Source organism: Blennius ocellaris, assembly GCF_963422515.1.
Source record: "Blennius ocellaris genome assembly, chromosome: 19".
Taxonomy (NCBI): domain Eukaryota; kingdom Metazoa; phylum Chordata; class Actinopteri; order Blenniiformes; family Blenniidae; genus Blennius; species Blennius ocellaris.
This window is the reverse complement of record NC_137668.1, coordinates 22,622,283-22,638,648: the sequence shown is the minus strand read 5'-3', so window position 1 is coordinate 22,638,648 and position 16,366 is coordinate 22,622,283. Positions and strand designations below refer to the sequence as shown.

The 16,366-nt window shown below is 42.5% G+C and overlaps 1 protein-coding gene across 1 annotated transcript in view; it reads right to left on the bottom strand.

The window, feature by feature from the left end:
* LOC308144074 (partitioning defective 3 homolog) overlaps positions 1–16,366 on the bottom strand; it is a gene marked incomplete at its 5' end in the record, with an annotated part of 381,275 nt that overhangs the window by 230,961 nt on the left and 133,948 nt on the right. The window contains 2 exons of the mRNA XM_080515105.1: positions 4,205–4,342; positions 8,273–8,448. Of these exons, the coding sequence (XP_080371231.1) occupies positions 4,205–4,342; positions 8,273–8,448 (314 nt within the window). The remainder of the gene's footprint in view (positions 1–4,204; positions 4,343–8,272; positions 8,449–16,366) is intronic.

Here is a 16,366-nt window from a genome sequence, read left to right as displayed (position 1 = left end):
AGAGCAGCCGTCATACAGAAAAACCCTTGAAAATATTTTTTAAAAACAATTTCCCCACTGGGAGACTGGCATCAAGCTCTTCTGGCAGAGTGCACTTTAGGTTTTCTTAGGATACAAACACAGAATTTCTTTTTTTAAATTTGTGATGCTTCAACATTTCAAATCAAAATAACTTGAAGACAAAACGAGACTGAAGAACTCGAAGAAAAACACTTAAATGCAAACAAATGAAAGGCTTTTGTTGTTTCGCATCATATTGAAGCCATTGGGGAAATCGTACTGACAAACTCTTGTTTAAGTGTTTCTTGTTCAGATACATTTGTCTGATAAATCACTATTCTCAAGGTGTATATTTTGAAGGTTACTACTGTAAATTCAGAATTTTAAAAAAAATTGTAAATTAGTCAATTTCATTGCACAAAACGGTTCTACTCAGTATGTTTCCGCCGTGAGCAGTGTGTTGGAGTCTGACGGCTGCGGTTAACCATTTACTACAAATGTGGTGCACATGCTCAGTAGCAGCGTTTGAGAAGTAGTGTTATTGAGACGAAGTCGGGCTGCTTTCCAAAAATTCCACCTGGGGAGCGGTTTTAAAAAGGCTTCGAGCAACGTCATGTTGTAACAAAACACCTAAATCACAACAGAAGTTTTTCATTTTTCAAATTGAAAACAAGGTCTTAGATTGGCAAAGTCATTTGAAGGTCGAACAAAAGAAAATCATTTGCGTGAAATACTGCATTTAATCATGGAAAATAATTAGACACAGTAATTTTGTAAAGTGCCTTGAATGTAAAGAATATCTACAACAACAGAAAATGCAGCATTTTTAAAATGACACTACTTCCACCCTCTTGTGTAACTTAATCTTCAGAGTTTGTCATTTCTGGATTGTGTACCGTCAAAAAGCACTTTTCCCAACACCTCCTTGGTATTTTCAAGCAACATGATTTGATGTGTCATTTCAGTCAGCCTGACTTATAACATTCCTAATTTATGGCAGGAACCTGGGAAGGACTACTTAAATATAAATGTCTAAGTGAAGCACTTTAGCCGCGTACCAAATAGTGGGCGAGAGCAAAAGAACTGCTTCACGCAGGAGCCACGAAAGTCGAGACTTTTAAATAGTTTGAATATCTAAGTTTAGAAAAGATGCTGGTGTAATGTGACACTAACACCCACATAGATGTTAAGAAAACTAACGATAGAGACGATAAAAAAAAGTGTCACACCCTTTTATTACCGTGTTTCTGCTTTTGTCTTTTCTCATCGACTCGAACAATGAAAACGATTTGCGATAAACAAACAATGACTAATTGGCTCCCCCCCCCTACAACCTTGGCATATATGCATGTAAGTGTGTAAAGTCATTATCTTTGCCTGTGCTTTCGTACTGATCACAATACTTTTTAATTAACCGGCACTACGTATTTTTATCTTGCAACCCGACGCCGCCGTGTCGTCGCCCGCCCGTCAAATCAGACAAAGACGACAGACTATCAAAACGTCATGTGTGAGAGGGGGAAGCAGCGATCGTCCTGATGATCGGGAAACGTCGAGGCACCTGCTTTGAACCCTGCGCCGCATCACCTCTAATGAGCAGAGTGATGCCTTGCAACTTGTCTCGGCGGCGGAGGCTGTCGGATTACAGGCTGCTGGGAAACGTCGGGGTTCAGCCGCCGCGCACGAGCATATTGCACAAGAGTCGCGTTTCGTAAATGAATGACAACAGGCTTTCAGAGTCCAGTGACATTTAGATCTTTTCCTGAGTTGCTGTGATTTCCGGACTATAAGCTGCTACCTTTTTTTCCTACACGCTTTGAACCCCGTGGCTTAAACAGTGACGCTGCTAATTTCTGGATTTTTACAGGTTAAACAAGAATCACGTTGCCCATACGTTACATGGGTGATGCGTTCAGGTGCATCAGGTAACTGGGATTTCTTTTTTCTTTTTAAATTTGGTGGGTATATTCAGGTGCGACTCAATAGTCTGGAAATTACGGTACATGCATACAGTAATCTAGGCCCTGTCCACAAGACAACGTCTTTTCATATAACCGCATTGTTTTCGGCCAATCATCAAACCGGCGTGGCGTTTTGGAATCCTAAAGACGGAGTCGTTTTGAAAACCTCTTGAAATCACGAACCATTCTGTGACGTCACTTAACGACAACAACAATGGCGGACGACATGCTGCAGATCGAGTTGCAGAAGCAACTGATGCCATTTGGTTTAATCGATATTGGATAAATCGATTTCTGTTTTTTTTTTTTTTCATTCTCCATGTCGTCTTCTTCGCTTTTGGTGTTATTCTGTGGCAGCCTTGCGCTGCCACCGTGAGGACTGATATATGTACGACATCATTTTGAAAATGCTCTTAATGGAAACAAAGGGAATGGTTGGACGACTGAGCAACATTACAAAGCCGTCTTGTGACAATACGTTTGGCATTTCCAATGTCAGTCGAATATTCTACCTTTTCTTTTCAATTTTGATTCATCATCCTTCACTGATTCGTTGCCACTCCCTCAATTGGTTCTGCAATCCACTCCACCTCCCATCCGCCCAATGTTTCACACCCTTTCCTCGCACCTCCCTCATCCTTCAGCGTGGAGGAGGAACAGATTAAACACCTCCTCCGCGAGTCGTCGCAGTTAGCCGAGCTAGCCGCGAGTGCGGCAGAAACCGAGAGATCCTCTTCACGTCCAGTCCGGCGTGTTCAACACTTCCCAAGGTCATTCCGGCGTCTCCCCGCAGAGAGCCTCTGTCACTTTTAATAACTTTTAAAAGGGAGTCTTTTTTTTTTTTTCCTCCCTGCTCTGGCAGACTGAGGAGCAGAGGGACCAGTCACAGGGTGAGTCAATCACAAAGTGCCGACAGAGCGAGGAGGTGTGAAGTGAGGAGACGGGCCGGCAATGACTAACAGTGTACACTGTTACCTTATGAAAAGCACAGCGACATAAGAGTGCGAGTGTGAAGTTAGATGCCATTCACGGACTCTGTTTCAAGCTGGCGTGGGCGGCGAGCGGCCAGTTGGGCTGGAATCACTCCGCAGTTGCTACTTACTGCCGTGTGTACTGCTGCTTCGACTACTACATGTGGAATAGAATATTATAAAGTGACTGAATTAGTGTTATTTCAACGGTGAAACGTGTGAATGAACATTAAGAGCAGTGGAGGGCGGTGGGTTCGAATCTCGCTAATGAGATCGCTGCTTACCAGGGCTACTTATATTGGTACAAAATGAATGTGTGTCCAAGTATATATGCTTTACAATTAATACATTGCATTTTAATTGCCTCCCAGTATTGACAAAAGGAGCAAACACTTCTGTGGAGACACGTACAGAACAGGAGCATCACATCTGTAAGGTTGCTACTGTTCTTATAAAAGTCAATGAAAACAATGACGCCATGTGAGAAAGTGGCCGAATATACAAAGTGACATATTTTAAGTGTTTGCCTCATTAACTGCCTCCACCTTCTGGAATTGAAGCATCAACATCCCTGCCTTATTAGATGAGGACCTACGTCACTTCTATTAGGGAACTTTTATGTGGTTTGGTTTGGGATGAACGACGTTTGACCAGTTCGTGAACTTTCCACATTTACTATGTCCGTGTTTGTTGTCCGCTGCTGTATTGCTGTGATCGGTATTCCATGAAGTGAGAGGTGGACTGAGAAACAGTTCACATGGAAAGACTACGAATTGATTAGCTAGTTGTAATTAATGTCCATTAACTTTAAATTAAATTTAAAGACTTATTTGCACGCGATGAACATATTCAATTACAATGGGAAATTGCTACAATATCAACATAATGCTAATTTTAATGACACTTTCTGGTGCAAAATGCATTGAAATGTTAAAAAAAACTTCCCCTATAGTTGTTGCATTATGGGTATTTTGATAAACTGACTGACAGCATGTCTGAGGTTAGTTTGATAGCAACAAGTAGGTTGCTTTCATGTCAGCATCAAGATATCTCGGTTCAGGTCTCAGTGTTGAGAAACGTATTTAAAAATCATTTTCCATTCATTTTCTTTTTTTTACAACTATTTTGGCGGTTCGGCCCGATTGGAGCCTCTTGCTTTTGGCCCACTGGCCTTGTGTTTGACACCGTTCCTTTAGACAGTAGTAGTTCTGTCCATTGGCACACACATGCATACATGAAGACAGAGGTTCTTGTACTCGTCCGCCACACTACCTGCTCCTGTCGGTCCAGCCATCGGTCCACCATTGGGTGGTTGGCGCTGAGGGAGGATCGAGTCATCTCCCTCTGGAACTGAGTGGTCCAGCCACTTGCATCTCGAGGAAGACTCCGGTAGGCGTGGGCTCCTCTACCCTGCAGAGTAATAAGAGATGAAGAATCATATTAAAATACTTCCAAAGTGTTATATCAAATTGTAGCAAAGTTTCTTATTTGTCTTGATCAACTTTCTCATTCACGTCTCAGTACGTTCTACCCTCACTCTCTGACCTTTGCTCATATATTAAAGTCCGAGCTTCTAATAAGAGGCTTTTTCATAATGAGACAGCCACAGCTGAGCTCTTCCATTACACAAAAAGCACCTTCCAGAGATCCGATGCCAAGGTAATGTCAAACACCAGCAGAATTAAGTGGACCCATTACAATAGCCAGTAGCAGAAAAAAACAAAAACAACCTACATCTGCCACCACACAAGACTGCAAACCAGAGATGCTCGCTTTGGATTTTATACCGAAAACTGAAGGTCGCGGGTGAAGCTGCTTGAATAAAAATGAGGAATTGGAGAGCAAATCGATATTAAAAATGTAAGTGGGATGATTCGCCAGAAAGGAATGACTGATTTTAGGGTTTGATGAGTTATGAAAACAGCAACTGGAGAATGAGACCAGGGGTGTCGAACATAAGGCCCGTGGGCCAAATCTGGTCCAACAAACCACCAAGCAAAGAAAACATTAATTATTTTATCAAGTTCCTTAATAGTGGACGCGACACAATGCTGACACCAGAGCGGAGACATCAGTGACGCTGCCATGAAAGTTGGCAAACTGGCATTGGACTTTAGTGAAAATATGCATAATGCCACAGCTATAGGAGAAATGTTTAGGATATTTCACTGTATTTTGCACTTGTATGTTGAGATTGTAGTCAATTGGGTAGTAATTGTTTGGTTTTGTGAAAATATCGACATTTTCATCATGTATACTCTGCGCCAAAACAAAGAAAACCCTTAAAAGTTCAAATTTGTAGATGATTATGCCACTGTTTTACTGGTCCAGCCCACTTGAGATGAAATCGGGCTGAACTAAAATGAGTTTGACACCCCGGAACGAGACAAACACAGACAGCAGTCGAACCTTTAACGAGGCTTTATCCCGGAAAAGAACACAGGTGAAGCTAATATCGGAAAAAAAAAAAAACTGCAAGTGGATTGTTAAGGAGTGAAAGAGCAAGCTTTGCTTGCCGAGTTGCAAAATACTGCAAGACAGAACAGGATAGCTCAATATAGCTTGCGTGTGTCTGAACGTGGCGTGAAGCAGTGAGGAAGCACTGCAGACGCGATTGTAAAACTCAAGCTGGACACGAGGACTCAATACTATCGAGGGCCCAGGTCAAGAGGAACTCTCTCTAAACTTTTACGACACATCAGACCGTTAAAAAAAAAAAAAAAAGAAAAAAGGGCCAAATCGCACAGGGGTGGCAGTAAATCAACGGCCTCATATTGACTGCCCGATCCGCCCGGTCGACGGCGCTAAGCATGGCGGGGGCCCTTAATATGAAGCATTGTAAAGTCATTGCGCGACGTGATGAGTTTACGGCGCTACCTGACGACGGAGGAGATTTAGCAGAGCCGGGCCCGACTGTACCGGGGGCCTCTCTGTGGGGGCCGACGAGAACAAGGCCAGCTGTGGCGTCTGAAGGAAACGATCCCAGACAACGGAGATATTGTAGGTAGTTTGCGCCGCGCGTACGGCTCGCCTCCATATGCTCTCCTGGCAACGCTCACGACGGACGGACGGTTCCTTCTGAGAAGGTTTGCGCCAAGAAATAAATACGTCAAAGCCGACTAATACATTAAGCATCTGTTACAGATTGTATAAAAATAGACTTCCTCCGGGACCGACGGTGAATATATGACAGTTGGGTGTTTTGGAAGAGGAATTGAGGATCTGGAGGACTCCCCTCTTTTTATTGGAAAAATTTTAATGGTTCTGTCAGCTGAAAAAAAAAAAAAAAAAAAAAAATGACAGCCTCCTCGTGGTAGCTCATTACTTTTCATACTATACTCTTCCGAGTGCCGCTGACAGGATGATGACTTAAATTGTTGTAATTCATATAACTGATCACCTGCTCCAGACGGAAGTCAAGAGCTAAAATGGGACACTTGAACGTCGCCGGTTTATCAATCACGCATCGTTAAAGGATGATTCCAGTTTATTTCATGCTGATGGATTTTTCATTGTGGCTCAGGCTACATTAGAGGAAAGAGACTCACATTTGTGTGTTTAAGCCACATTAAATAAAGCAACAAGTACTGCTAATAACGTGTGAAGACTATATTTTCAGTTTATCCCTCATGTCAAAGAAAAACACATTTGTTGTGTTTATTTTTCACTTTTACACAGCGACATTTTAAAAACGAATGGCTGAAATGCTGAAAATGATGTTACCATGCCAGGCCACTTGTTGGCGCTGTTTGTTGCTTTGATGATGAAACCACACACAGATGCGTGCAGAGAACACCACGCAGTTGTTTCTAGTGGACAGATGACCAAGTTGGATTGTTATTACAGTGACTGTCAAAATAAAACTACAAAGTCCAAGGAGAATATGGACTGGGAGTCATGACACTCATTGCTACTGTCCATTTACTGAGCATGTGCTTTCATTTTGCAGACAATGCTATGTTCTTTTAAGGCTGTTTGAAACTGAACAAATGTTCAATAAAGAGGTAAGTCAATATTATATTTGAAAGACGTAAACAGAAAGTAGCTCAACATAATCCAAAACACTCCACATTGAGATTTTCAGGGTATCACCCAAGAAAGAACTTGACACCATTAGCAAGATTTTTCCTGGAACATTTTTATGCAAATCCACCAACATTTATCTCAACTCCAGACATAAAATGTACACATATCTCTGTTTGTGGCATTGCATTGGCTTTCCGAGAACATTGAAGGAACAATATTGACTTTGTCAGCTGTTGGTGGATTATCACACATTATTATTAATGAGATTTTTGTCTGCCAAGACCAAAAAAAAAATGGGTAAAATCAGATGCGAGTCTCAGTCAGTGGTTCAGAAGCAACACTTTATGTAATTATATCAAACTTATCTCGTATTAGAGAGAAATTGAGTGTTAACAGTGCTGCAGTTTCACTTTTGGTCCTCGGCTTTTACTTCAGCTTCAAATGGGACTAAAAGGAGGTTTCACTGACAAAAAGAGAGATCTAATAAGCAATTCACCCTGAACTCCCTTTGTTTGGGCTGTGACAACCAAAGTGTCTTTAAATGGGATTATAAAGCCTCCGCTCCTGAGAGCACTAATCATGCGGAGCGTTGCTGTGTCACGTTCAGAGCACTCAATCATTTACCCCTCCTTTAAAAAAAAAAAAAACACGTAAAAAAACACACACACACACACTCGGTTTCTCAGCAAGAAGTGAAGGTCTGTCAGCGCCTCGTGGGGGGGCGGCCATTTTTGAGAAGTTAATTGGCTACATTTTCTTTTGGAAGCAACGGGGAAGATGTACCTCGGCTTTATTCTTTATTCGGATCGGATTCATAATCAGAGAAAGCTTCAAAAGCGCGAGTTCGGAACAAAGAGACGGTGTTTAACAATTTCTGCTCGTCTGTTCAAAAGAGAAGGAGCCTCGTTATCAGAGGGAACAGTCTCAGACAGAGTCTATCAGTGCCGCTGCTGGAGATCGGCAAGCAGGGCAGCGCCAGCGTCCTATCTTGACTGCCGGTGCTTTGATTCGGGGGCGAAGAGGAGAGAGGGAATGAAAACGAGCAAGAGGAAGCGGGGAAAAAGTTAAAAACCGAGACTGCTGGAGGTTGGAAGATTTTCAGAGCGCATGTCGCCGACGTTATTACTGAAGCACCTCTGGGCAAGACGCCGTTTGAATCCGTCACACCGGCTCCCGGCCGGTGGTGTAACAATGAACCCAATGTGAACGTCGTGTTTCTATAAGTTGGTTTTGATACATTTCCATGAATGCGACTGAGGTACTTCTCCCGACGGCAGCTTAATGCTGAAGGTGCATGTAGTTTTCTTATCTTACTTTTCTCTCCAGGCTGCCGGTGCCGCCGCCCGGTTGCGGTTTGTGGCCGTGCTTCTGGAAACCGGCCGTCGTGGACCAGCGGGCCGGGTTCTTTCTGGACGGTTCCTCCGGGACCTCGCCCGCTTCCAGGGCGGCCAGGGAGGGGTCGCTGCTCCGACGGACATTGAGAGCCATGCCTGAGGAAGGGAAACCACATTACGAGATGAGAGGAGGGAAAAAGAACATGAAAGAAGAAAGGGCACTGACACATGAGGGATGGATGGATGGATCTAAAAAGCCCAATAGCTTTTCCATTTAAAATCTTGATGTAATGACGACATGCAACACTTGAAAGAAACTGAACTTGGGTTCTGGAGTCTCCTTGTAAAAAAATCAACACTCCATCGTCAAACCTTTGATACGTCTTTCACGAACATGGCGTTGACAATCAAAATGTAAACTCCGGGTCTTTGACTGAACGAGGTAAAATGTGTACAATCCAGACAACTGATGTTTACTGAAGTTCCCCAATGGGGATTCATAAAGAATGGTTAGCTTAGTATCCGTGGAAAAGCATCAATATTAGACAATTCTGCACAGCTTGACTGTGCAAACTGACGACGTTTGCGGCATATCAGTAGTCCCATTAGTGGTGAAAACAATGTAATGGAGAGGCTTCCGACAGGAGCGGTGGAGAACTGGTTGGGCTGGTTAATTGGATGTAACCACAGGGGGTTTGATACCAGTGTTAAGTCTTCATATCTCAAACGGAAGGTAAAGAAAAGCTTACTCTTAACCTTTCACCCACAGCCTGCATTTTTCCTTAACCCAACCGCATATCATAGACACTATTAGAGATTACTGTATGAATGGCAAGACCGAAAGAAACCGATTCTCCAAAATAGGAATAAAAGATAAATCACACGACTTCAGTTTTCCATAGGTACCAAGTATTAATGCTTCGGCTCCATAATGTCAGCTGAAACATGGATAGTGGTGATTGTAAGTACTGGAGATTTTCTTTTTTTTTTTTAAAAAAAGCTCTAATAACCCCAAAAGAAAACATTATGTTAGGGACTGTGAACCGTTTGGTTTGGCTTCGGCCTCACTTTCCTGAAGGAAACTTTCTGTGCGTTGGAAAATTACCCCAAAGTAAATATCCGAAAAAAATATACATGTGATTACGCCCCCCCTGAGGTTGGCCTGGTCGCTCTAAAAACAACACTTACAACTATAATTGCTGAAAAGCTGCTCGTATATCACACTCCGGCTGTTAAGATAAGGGTCGTTCCGCTGCGTTCGGCGACCAACTGAAAGTTTCCAGGGATTCCAGCGGGGTCTCATAGCCGGCGTCGCCCCCACTGTCGAACATGGGCGAGAAAATTACACAGGAAACCCTGGTCCCTGTTCCAGCTGCCGAGTTGAACAGTTTGCTATGAAAGCTTGGTGTAAAATTCCCACTTTGGCTCAGCGCTAAAGTCTCTCAACATTGAAAGGAATCTCGAAGAAAAGTTGTCACACGGGGGAAAGATGGTATCCGTGAGCCGCGGCGTACATCATCCCGACTTTTCCCAAAAGGCCATATGGATTTGTTTATGACGTACGAGCAGCCTGCGCGTTACACCCATAATTATGCAAATAGTTGGGGAACCACCTGTCATCCGTTGCCGGATCACTGCAGCGAGCATATGCCGGTGCTAAGCTCCCCAACCGATACACCGGAGACGAGTCTTAGCGGTGGAGGAGACGCATTTTAATCACAGCTTACGATGTGTAGCAACTCGTGCGTATGTGACACTTTGACAAGATCGGGGACTTTGGAGTCGGACAGGAAGTGTCTCAGGCCAGAAAGGAAGACAAACAGGTCGTGATCATGACCTCTTTCACTCATATCATTCACCTGAACTTCCAATAATAGCTTTTTTCCCTCATTTTTTTACTCAATATAAATACTCAGTGTACCTACTGATCCAATTTAATCCCTTCTTATTTGACATTTTGTAATTTAGAGAAAGATTATCATCAACAATCAAAGGCTTAAAGCGCTTCTCTTTCCCAGATAAGTCTTTAAAGGTCTTTAAAACACTGACCTGTCAAAAATCAGTGTGTGGAAAGAAGCTTTGTGGAGGAGGAGAAAGAGGAGCAGCATGCACAGACACAACCCGAGAGACTCGCTGCAATCTGCTAGTAAACACACGTTTACTGGACGACAGAGGCTCGTTCATGCTCTGCGTACCCACAAAAACAGATGTGTGCACTTTGAATTGTGCAAAAGTCTCTTCCCTGTGTACTTCTGGAGATCCAATGTGTTAGAAAGATCATTTGATCCAGTAGAGGGCGTGCTGAAAATAAAAAAAGAACAGTAGAAGTAGATTTTGAATAAAAATAAACTATAACTAGAAAACACAGTATTCCCCTTCATTTTATGTTTTTTTTTTTTTACCAATATTCCATCCACTTTGAATGGGAAATATTTTGCGGGGGTTTTTATTGTGTGTTTGTTTTTTGTTTTTTAGACGTTTGCAGAAACGGTGTGCCAAATTGTTAAAAGCCCAGCACAGTATTCCCAAATTATCTGCACATATGTTTGTGCTTTGTGTGCATGTGCTCCCATTTTCGCCAAAATCTCATCCACTTTGAAACAGAAATTTCTCGCAGTTTTTTTGCGAGAAAAACAAAAAACAAAAGTCAAAGCACTTTTTGTGTCCATGCTCCCAATGTTGTCGTTGGGGGGAAAAAAAAATAATTGAAGTTGACAGCGAGGATAGCAATCTTGTGTGTGTGGTTTAACAACAAAAACTACTAACAGAGCCAACTCGTGGTACGGCATGCAACTATCTGGATTTCAGTGTTTCTGCCGTTTCCATTTAAACTGACATTGTTTTCAAAACGTTGCTGTGTAAACAAGAAACTACCGTCACTGCATATTGTGTGAGATATCTGTAATGTTTCCTTCAAATACTGACTTTCATAGAACATCTCAGAAATGTCTGTTACTTAACATATTTCTTTTGGTTTTTAAGGCTATGTGGTTTAAAAACAATGCTGACAATGTGCTTCGCAAGAGCAAACAACAGTAATCAGCAAACCCGCACCCAAGATTTAGTGGCTTTACATCCACAATGATCCTCGTCATTAAATCCAAGCTGTGTGTTGCGACACTCTCACTGCTGTCGCCGGAGTTTTCCGAACATTCCGGGTTTTTACAAAGCTCTCTTTTTGGCTGATGTCAGCACAGAAACATTTGCAGTATTATCTGACGCGAGTCAAAAGAGATCTGTTGTCGCAGCACAAGCCACACAGCCCCTCCCTCGGCGGTTTCGTATGCAAATGACTATCTGATGACATCTGGAAACTTCGAGGAACTTTCTCCGCTGACGACGGGGGGTTTCAAGCTGGATTTTTTTTTTTTTTTCTGAGCAACTTCACTTCATAAAACACTGTCTCTCATGAGGCAGTCACTGATAGCTGTGGAAACTCCAACAAAGTTAAGTCTGCCTCATTGTAACACGGCCGTCCTGTGACACAGACAAAACTCAACAGGGGCTTCTAAGATGATATGCATTCCTTTGTTGTGCATGTGTTTCATTTATTTAGGCGGATCCCTCAACGGACGACGGGAAAATCAAATGAAGAATCCACATGAAGCAGAGAGACGACCGGTCATCGCGGGTTTACTTTTGAATTACGCCGGAGATTCAATAATGGCATTAATGTCTGGTTCATGTCCAGTTCAAGGCTATATAATGATATTCACCTCAGACAGAGGGGGTAATTAACGTCCGGCATTATCCTACACGGCAGAATTAAAGATGACAGAAAAATCGAGGGAGACGGGAAGTGACCGTGACTCAGGAAGGCAAGACTGGGAAAGCCGAACGGGAGAAACTTTCAGACGGTTAATTATACCGAAATCCTCGCGTTACAAGATCGCGTATCTGCATTTTCGACGGGACAGGGACGCGCGCTGAACAACAGATTAAAAGCTCTGATGTATTTCCCAGAACAGCTCGAGGCTCGCAGCCCTTACTGGATGTTTCTGGGTTTTTGGAAACAATGACAACATCAATCTCGCTTTATTCGACTTGATTGCCCCCGAATGGGAGCAGACGGAGGCGTCTGTTGTGGAAGAACGATCATCTGTGTCGTTTTGAAAAGTGGGCTTATAAACATGCAGATCAAACAACTGACATGAATTAGACCAACTGTTGTTACATCTGAGGGGGCCCATGTTTTCATTTCCAAGCGCAAGACGTTTAAATTCTACTCGGGGGTTTAATCATGATGCCTTGAAATTTTAATGTGTTCAAAATAGGCCTCGGCCATCGAGATGCTGAATTCAGTTCAATTGTACGTCACTAATTATGAAAAACAAATCCAGAACAGCTTTTTAAAGGTTATTCTACATGCTTTATGGTGTCTAAAGTAATCCTTCTTTGACATTCAATCGTGCAGGAATACGTAACTTGAAAAACACTTCAATTAAATAATAATGCGAAAAATGCCTCTGGTGTATATATACGATTGAAATTTAAACACAAAATGAGGTTTATTTCCATGGATGGTTGGACGGATAAATGCTTAATTTGAAAAATATAGTTTCGATAAAATTATCCTCACTCGTTTTTCATTTAAAAAATAGAAAATAAAAGTTACTTCAGAGTAACTGGCAGGCGAACTACATTGTTTCCAGTGTTTCTGTATAAACAGACATTGTTTTCAAAACGTTACCACGTGAACACAATGATGAAAACGTTAAAACGATGCGGTTTCACTTGAAGCGTTGTGGAAACGGGCCCTAAAAACACACTTTCTTTTTCTATACATCAATATGATAATACGCCGTCCCTAACTTTTCAGATATAGATATTTTTTTCTTCGGTTCCTTTGAAACACAGCACTTCCTGTCGCCACAGCTGAGGTGACGCTGCTCCTCCCGGTAGTGACGGTACTTCAGCTGCCCACAGGCCTCATTGGAGGTCACGTCTCATGGAACGAAGCACCGACGACTTCTGAGCAGAGCGCAGGTCGGCTTAAACCTAAAGCTTAATGAGCCACTGAAAAACTGCAGGTTTGTGGAGAAAAAAGTCTAGATTATGTTGCATTCAAAGTTGTATTTTTGGGATTTTCTTGGCTTCAGATCTTCTCTTGCTTCTTTCAACTAGTCTGTGTGTGCAATGTTTTTTTTAGAAAACAAAATTCAGAGAGGGAACGAAGACACTTCTTCTGTTTACTTGAGATGACCTTAAAAAAAACCCTCAATGATGTAGAAAAAGGTTCAATTTAGTAGAACATCAACATATGACTTTGTTCCAACAGCTTTAAAGAGCCAGCAAGAAAATCTGTATGAGGCTAAATTACATCATGGAGGATACGATCTACAAGATAATATTTTAATCTACAATACTATGGTTCAGTTTTTCCATTTTATCAGATCGTATTGCTGTTGATTATAGATGCATGAGCAGCATCTATAATGCACGTACTGATATTAACGCTTTGATTATAGTCTCTAAACACCGGGGGTTCATGATGAATGATCTATTCTTTAATAAAATGCAGATCCATGAGAGGTACAAATACAAATCCTTGACGATTAACATATCATAAACAAGGGAGAGTGTGCTTGTTTGTCTGTTTGCCGCTCAGAGGTCACGATATGAAGATTACAGCCCCCCCCACCCCCACCCCCCCACCCCCTTCTGCTCTTCCCCGACCAATTCTCCTTCACTTAATTTGTGATGGGATTATCCCGGCGGTCTGAAGGGTTTCATCGGTCCCACGTTTAATAACCGGCTCCGCCACTTCAGACCGAGTCGGCAATCGATCCAGGCCGAAACGGGAGCGAGACCATCGGGGGGGGGGAGTGGGGAGGGAGGGGGCTAATAAGTTGAGGCCCTAATCCAGCCCCTGTAGTGAGGGATTATGTTCAGGGCACGGGGTCATTGAGATGTAGACACACCACAATTCACTGCAGAGAGGTCAGACTCTCCCGGGGCTATTACCTCGTATTGCTCCGTCCTTTATTTATCTTTCACACTCACCTTGTTTGGCCAGGAAATAAATTAGCTCCAATGAATCACGGTGGATAAAAGCACCATCACATATATAAATATATATCCTCATAGCAGAAAGTCAATAGTAAAGTCATTTGCTGTTGTTTGAACAATGTTAATGGGGGGAATTCACACTGATCTGAGGCTGCTTATTTGAGTTTTTTACGGGCTTACTTTTTAATCAAACTCAAAGCAATCACTAACAGTAGACTTATTGGCGCAGCCAGAACAAAGCTTAACCATCAGTCCCCCGAATAAATGAGAATATGCACGCGAACAATAGGTCATTCCACATTTATTACAAATGATTGTGTTACTTGGACATTTCTGCATTGTCGAGTTATTTTGTATTATGATAAACCGTGAAACTTTATGCTTGTCAGCAGAGTGGAAGAGAAGAATTAAATGTTCAGTTCTGGAAACATTTTCTTGATTGAGCTCATTATTCATAACAATGTTAAATGTTTTTTGATGGCAAAATGTGCATCTTCAGTCCAGCGATTTTATTTGATTTAATGACTAGGGCCACGTTTACGTGAAGTTCTCAAGTAGAAATACACATTTTTCATGCCGTTTTGTGTGTTCTTTTACACAACAACGGGGCTCGGAGACACTGAAAACGGTACTTTCCGAAAATGCTCTGACCCAGTTGCCGTGGAAACGGGATCAATTTAAACTTTTCAGCAGTAATCACTCATGGGCATATGTGCCAACTCCATCATTTTCAGGGTTTTTTCCCCCATGTTCCAATACTTTTCAAAATGTTGCCGTACAAACAAAAAACATATCCAAAAAAGAAACACAAAAACGACGCGTATTGACCTGTAATGTCACGTAAACGGAGCCTCAGGTGAAGCTCGTCACCTGTTGTGTTGTGAACCTGATCCAACCTTCAGACACACTACAAACTAATACCCCTCATGTGGCCACACAACTTTGCCTTCAGCTCATAACACTTACTTGTCCACATTTATTTTTCCAGTAAATGCACAGCAAAATCAACTTCCAGCTGGGTGGTGAAAGAGACGGGAGGGGACGGTCCAGCGCTAATGTATTGGCTCTGGAAGTTTTCAATCACTGGAATGGGATAAAGGCAAGGGGGCCTTTACTTCACTGTACCTGGGAAGCAGGGAGTGGCCTTTCCCTCCTGACTGGCTGCCAAGTCAAGGTAATGGAGCCGGTGCTTCGGCATACTGATGAGGTTAGGGAGAGGACACGGTCAGGATAGACTGAGCTTCTGTATTTCTGCTTTTATGACGACCGTTTACATTGCAGAGATCCGCGGGGGAAATCCACTCCCCACTGCGCAAAAAAAAAACCCAAAACCTGTGAGATATATCGTCAATCAGTGACTTTAAAGAAGGGATCCACTTTTGCGATGTAAGCTATATCTTCCATTGCATGGAAAAACAATCAGCAGCGAACGGATTCAGTGTTTGTCTGCTTTGGCTGGATCACCGTTTTCACTGCTCCGTTTAAAGTGAAAAGCATGTGAAAGCGTGGAAAACACTGGAACAGATGCAGGGGAGTAAGAGCGGGACTTAAAGATAGATTGACAATTAGGGAAGGTATGATATCAACTTACACATGAGAGCAAAATAAGGCCCAGCAGGAGCAATCAGCAGGAAACACACAGTAAAGAGAGAGTAGATAGAGACTTAGTTCAGGAAGGAATCAGAAATACGCTGAATGGATTAGTGTTGAGACAAAGGGACGTGAAGTCTAAAGGAACACCAGATTAAATGGTTAAAAAATATTTCACTTATATAGTGTTTTTCATTCACATACACACACACACTAATGTAGATGTTTAGAACCAACAGATGGCGGCTGTACAACTGTATGGATGCAAATTACTGTTAAATCTCAAAGGAGACGACGACGACGAGGATCGAATCCACACAGAACAAAGCGAAGCGTGAATCTGAACTGTAACAGAAACGCCACGTCTGCTATCTTGAGGTGTCGTGTTGTGAAAGGGAGTCACGAAATCCTGAAGCAAAAAATATAAACATTGGAAACAAGACCTGAGGTTTTTGACATCGACCCCAAACAAACT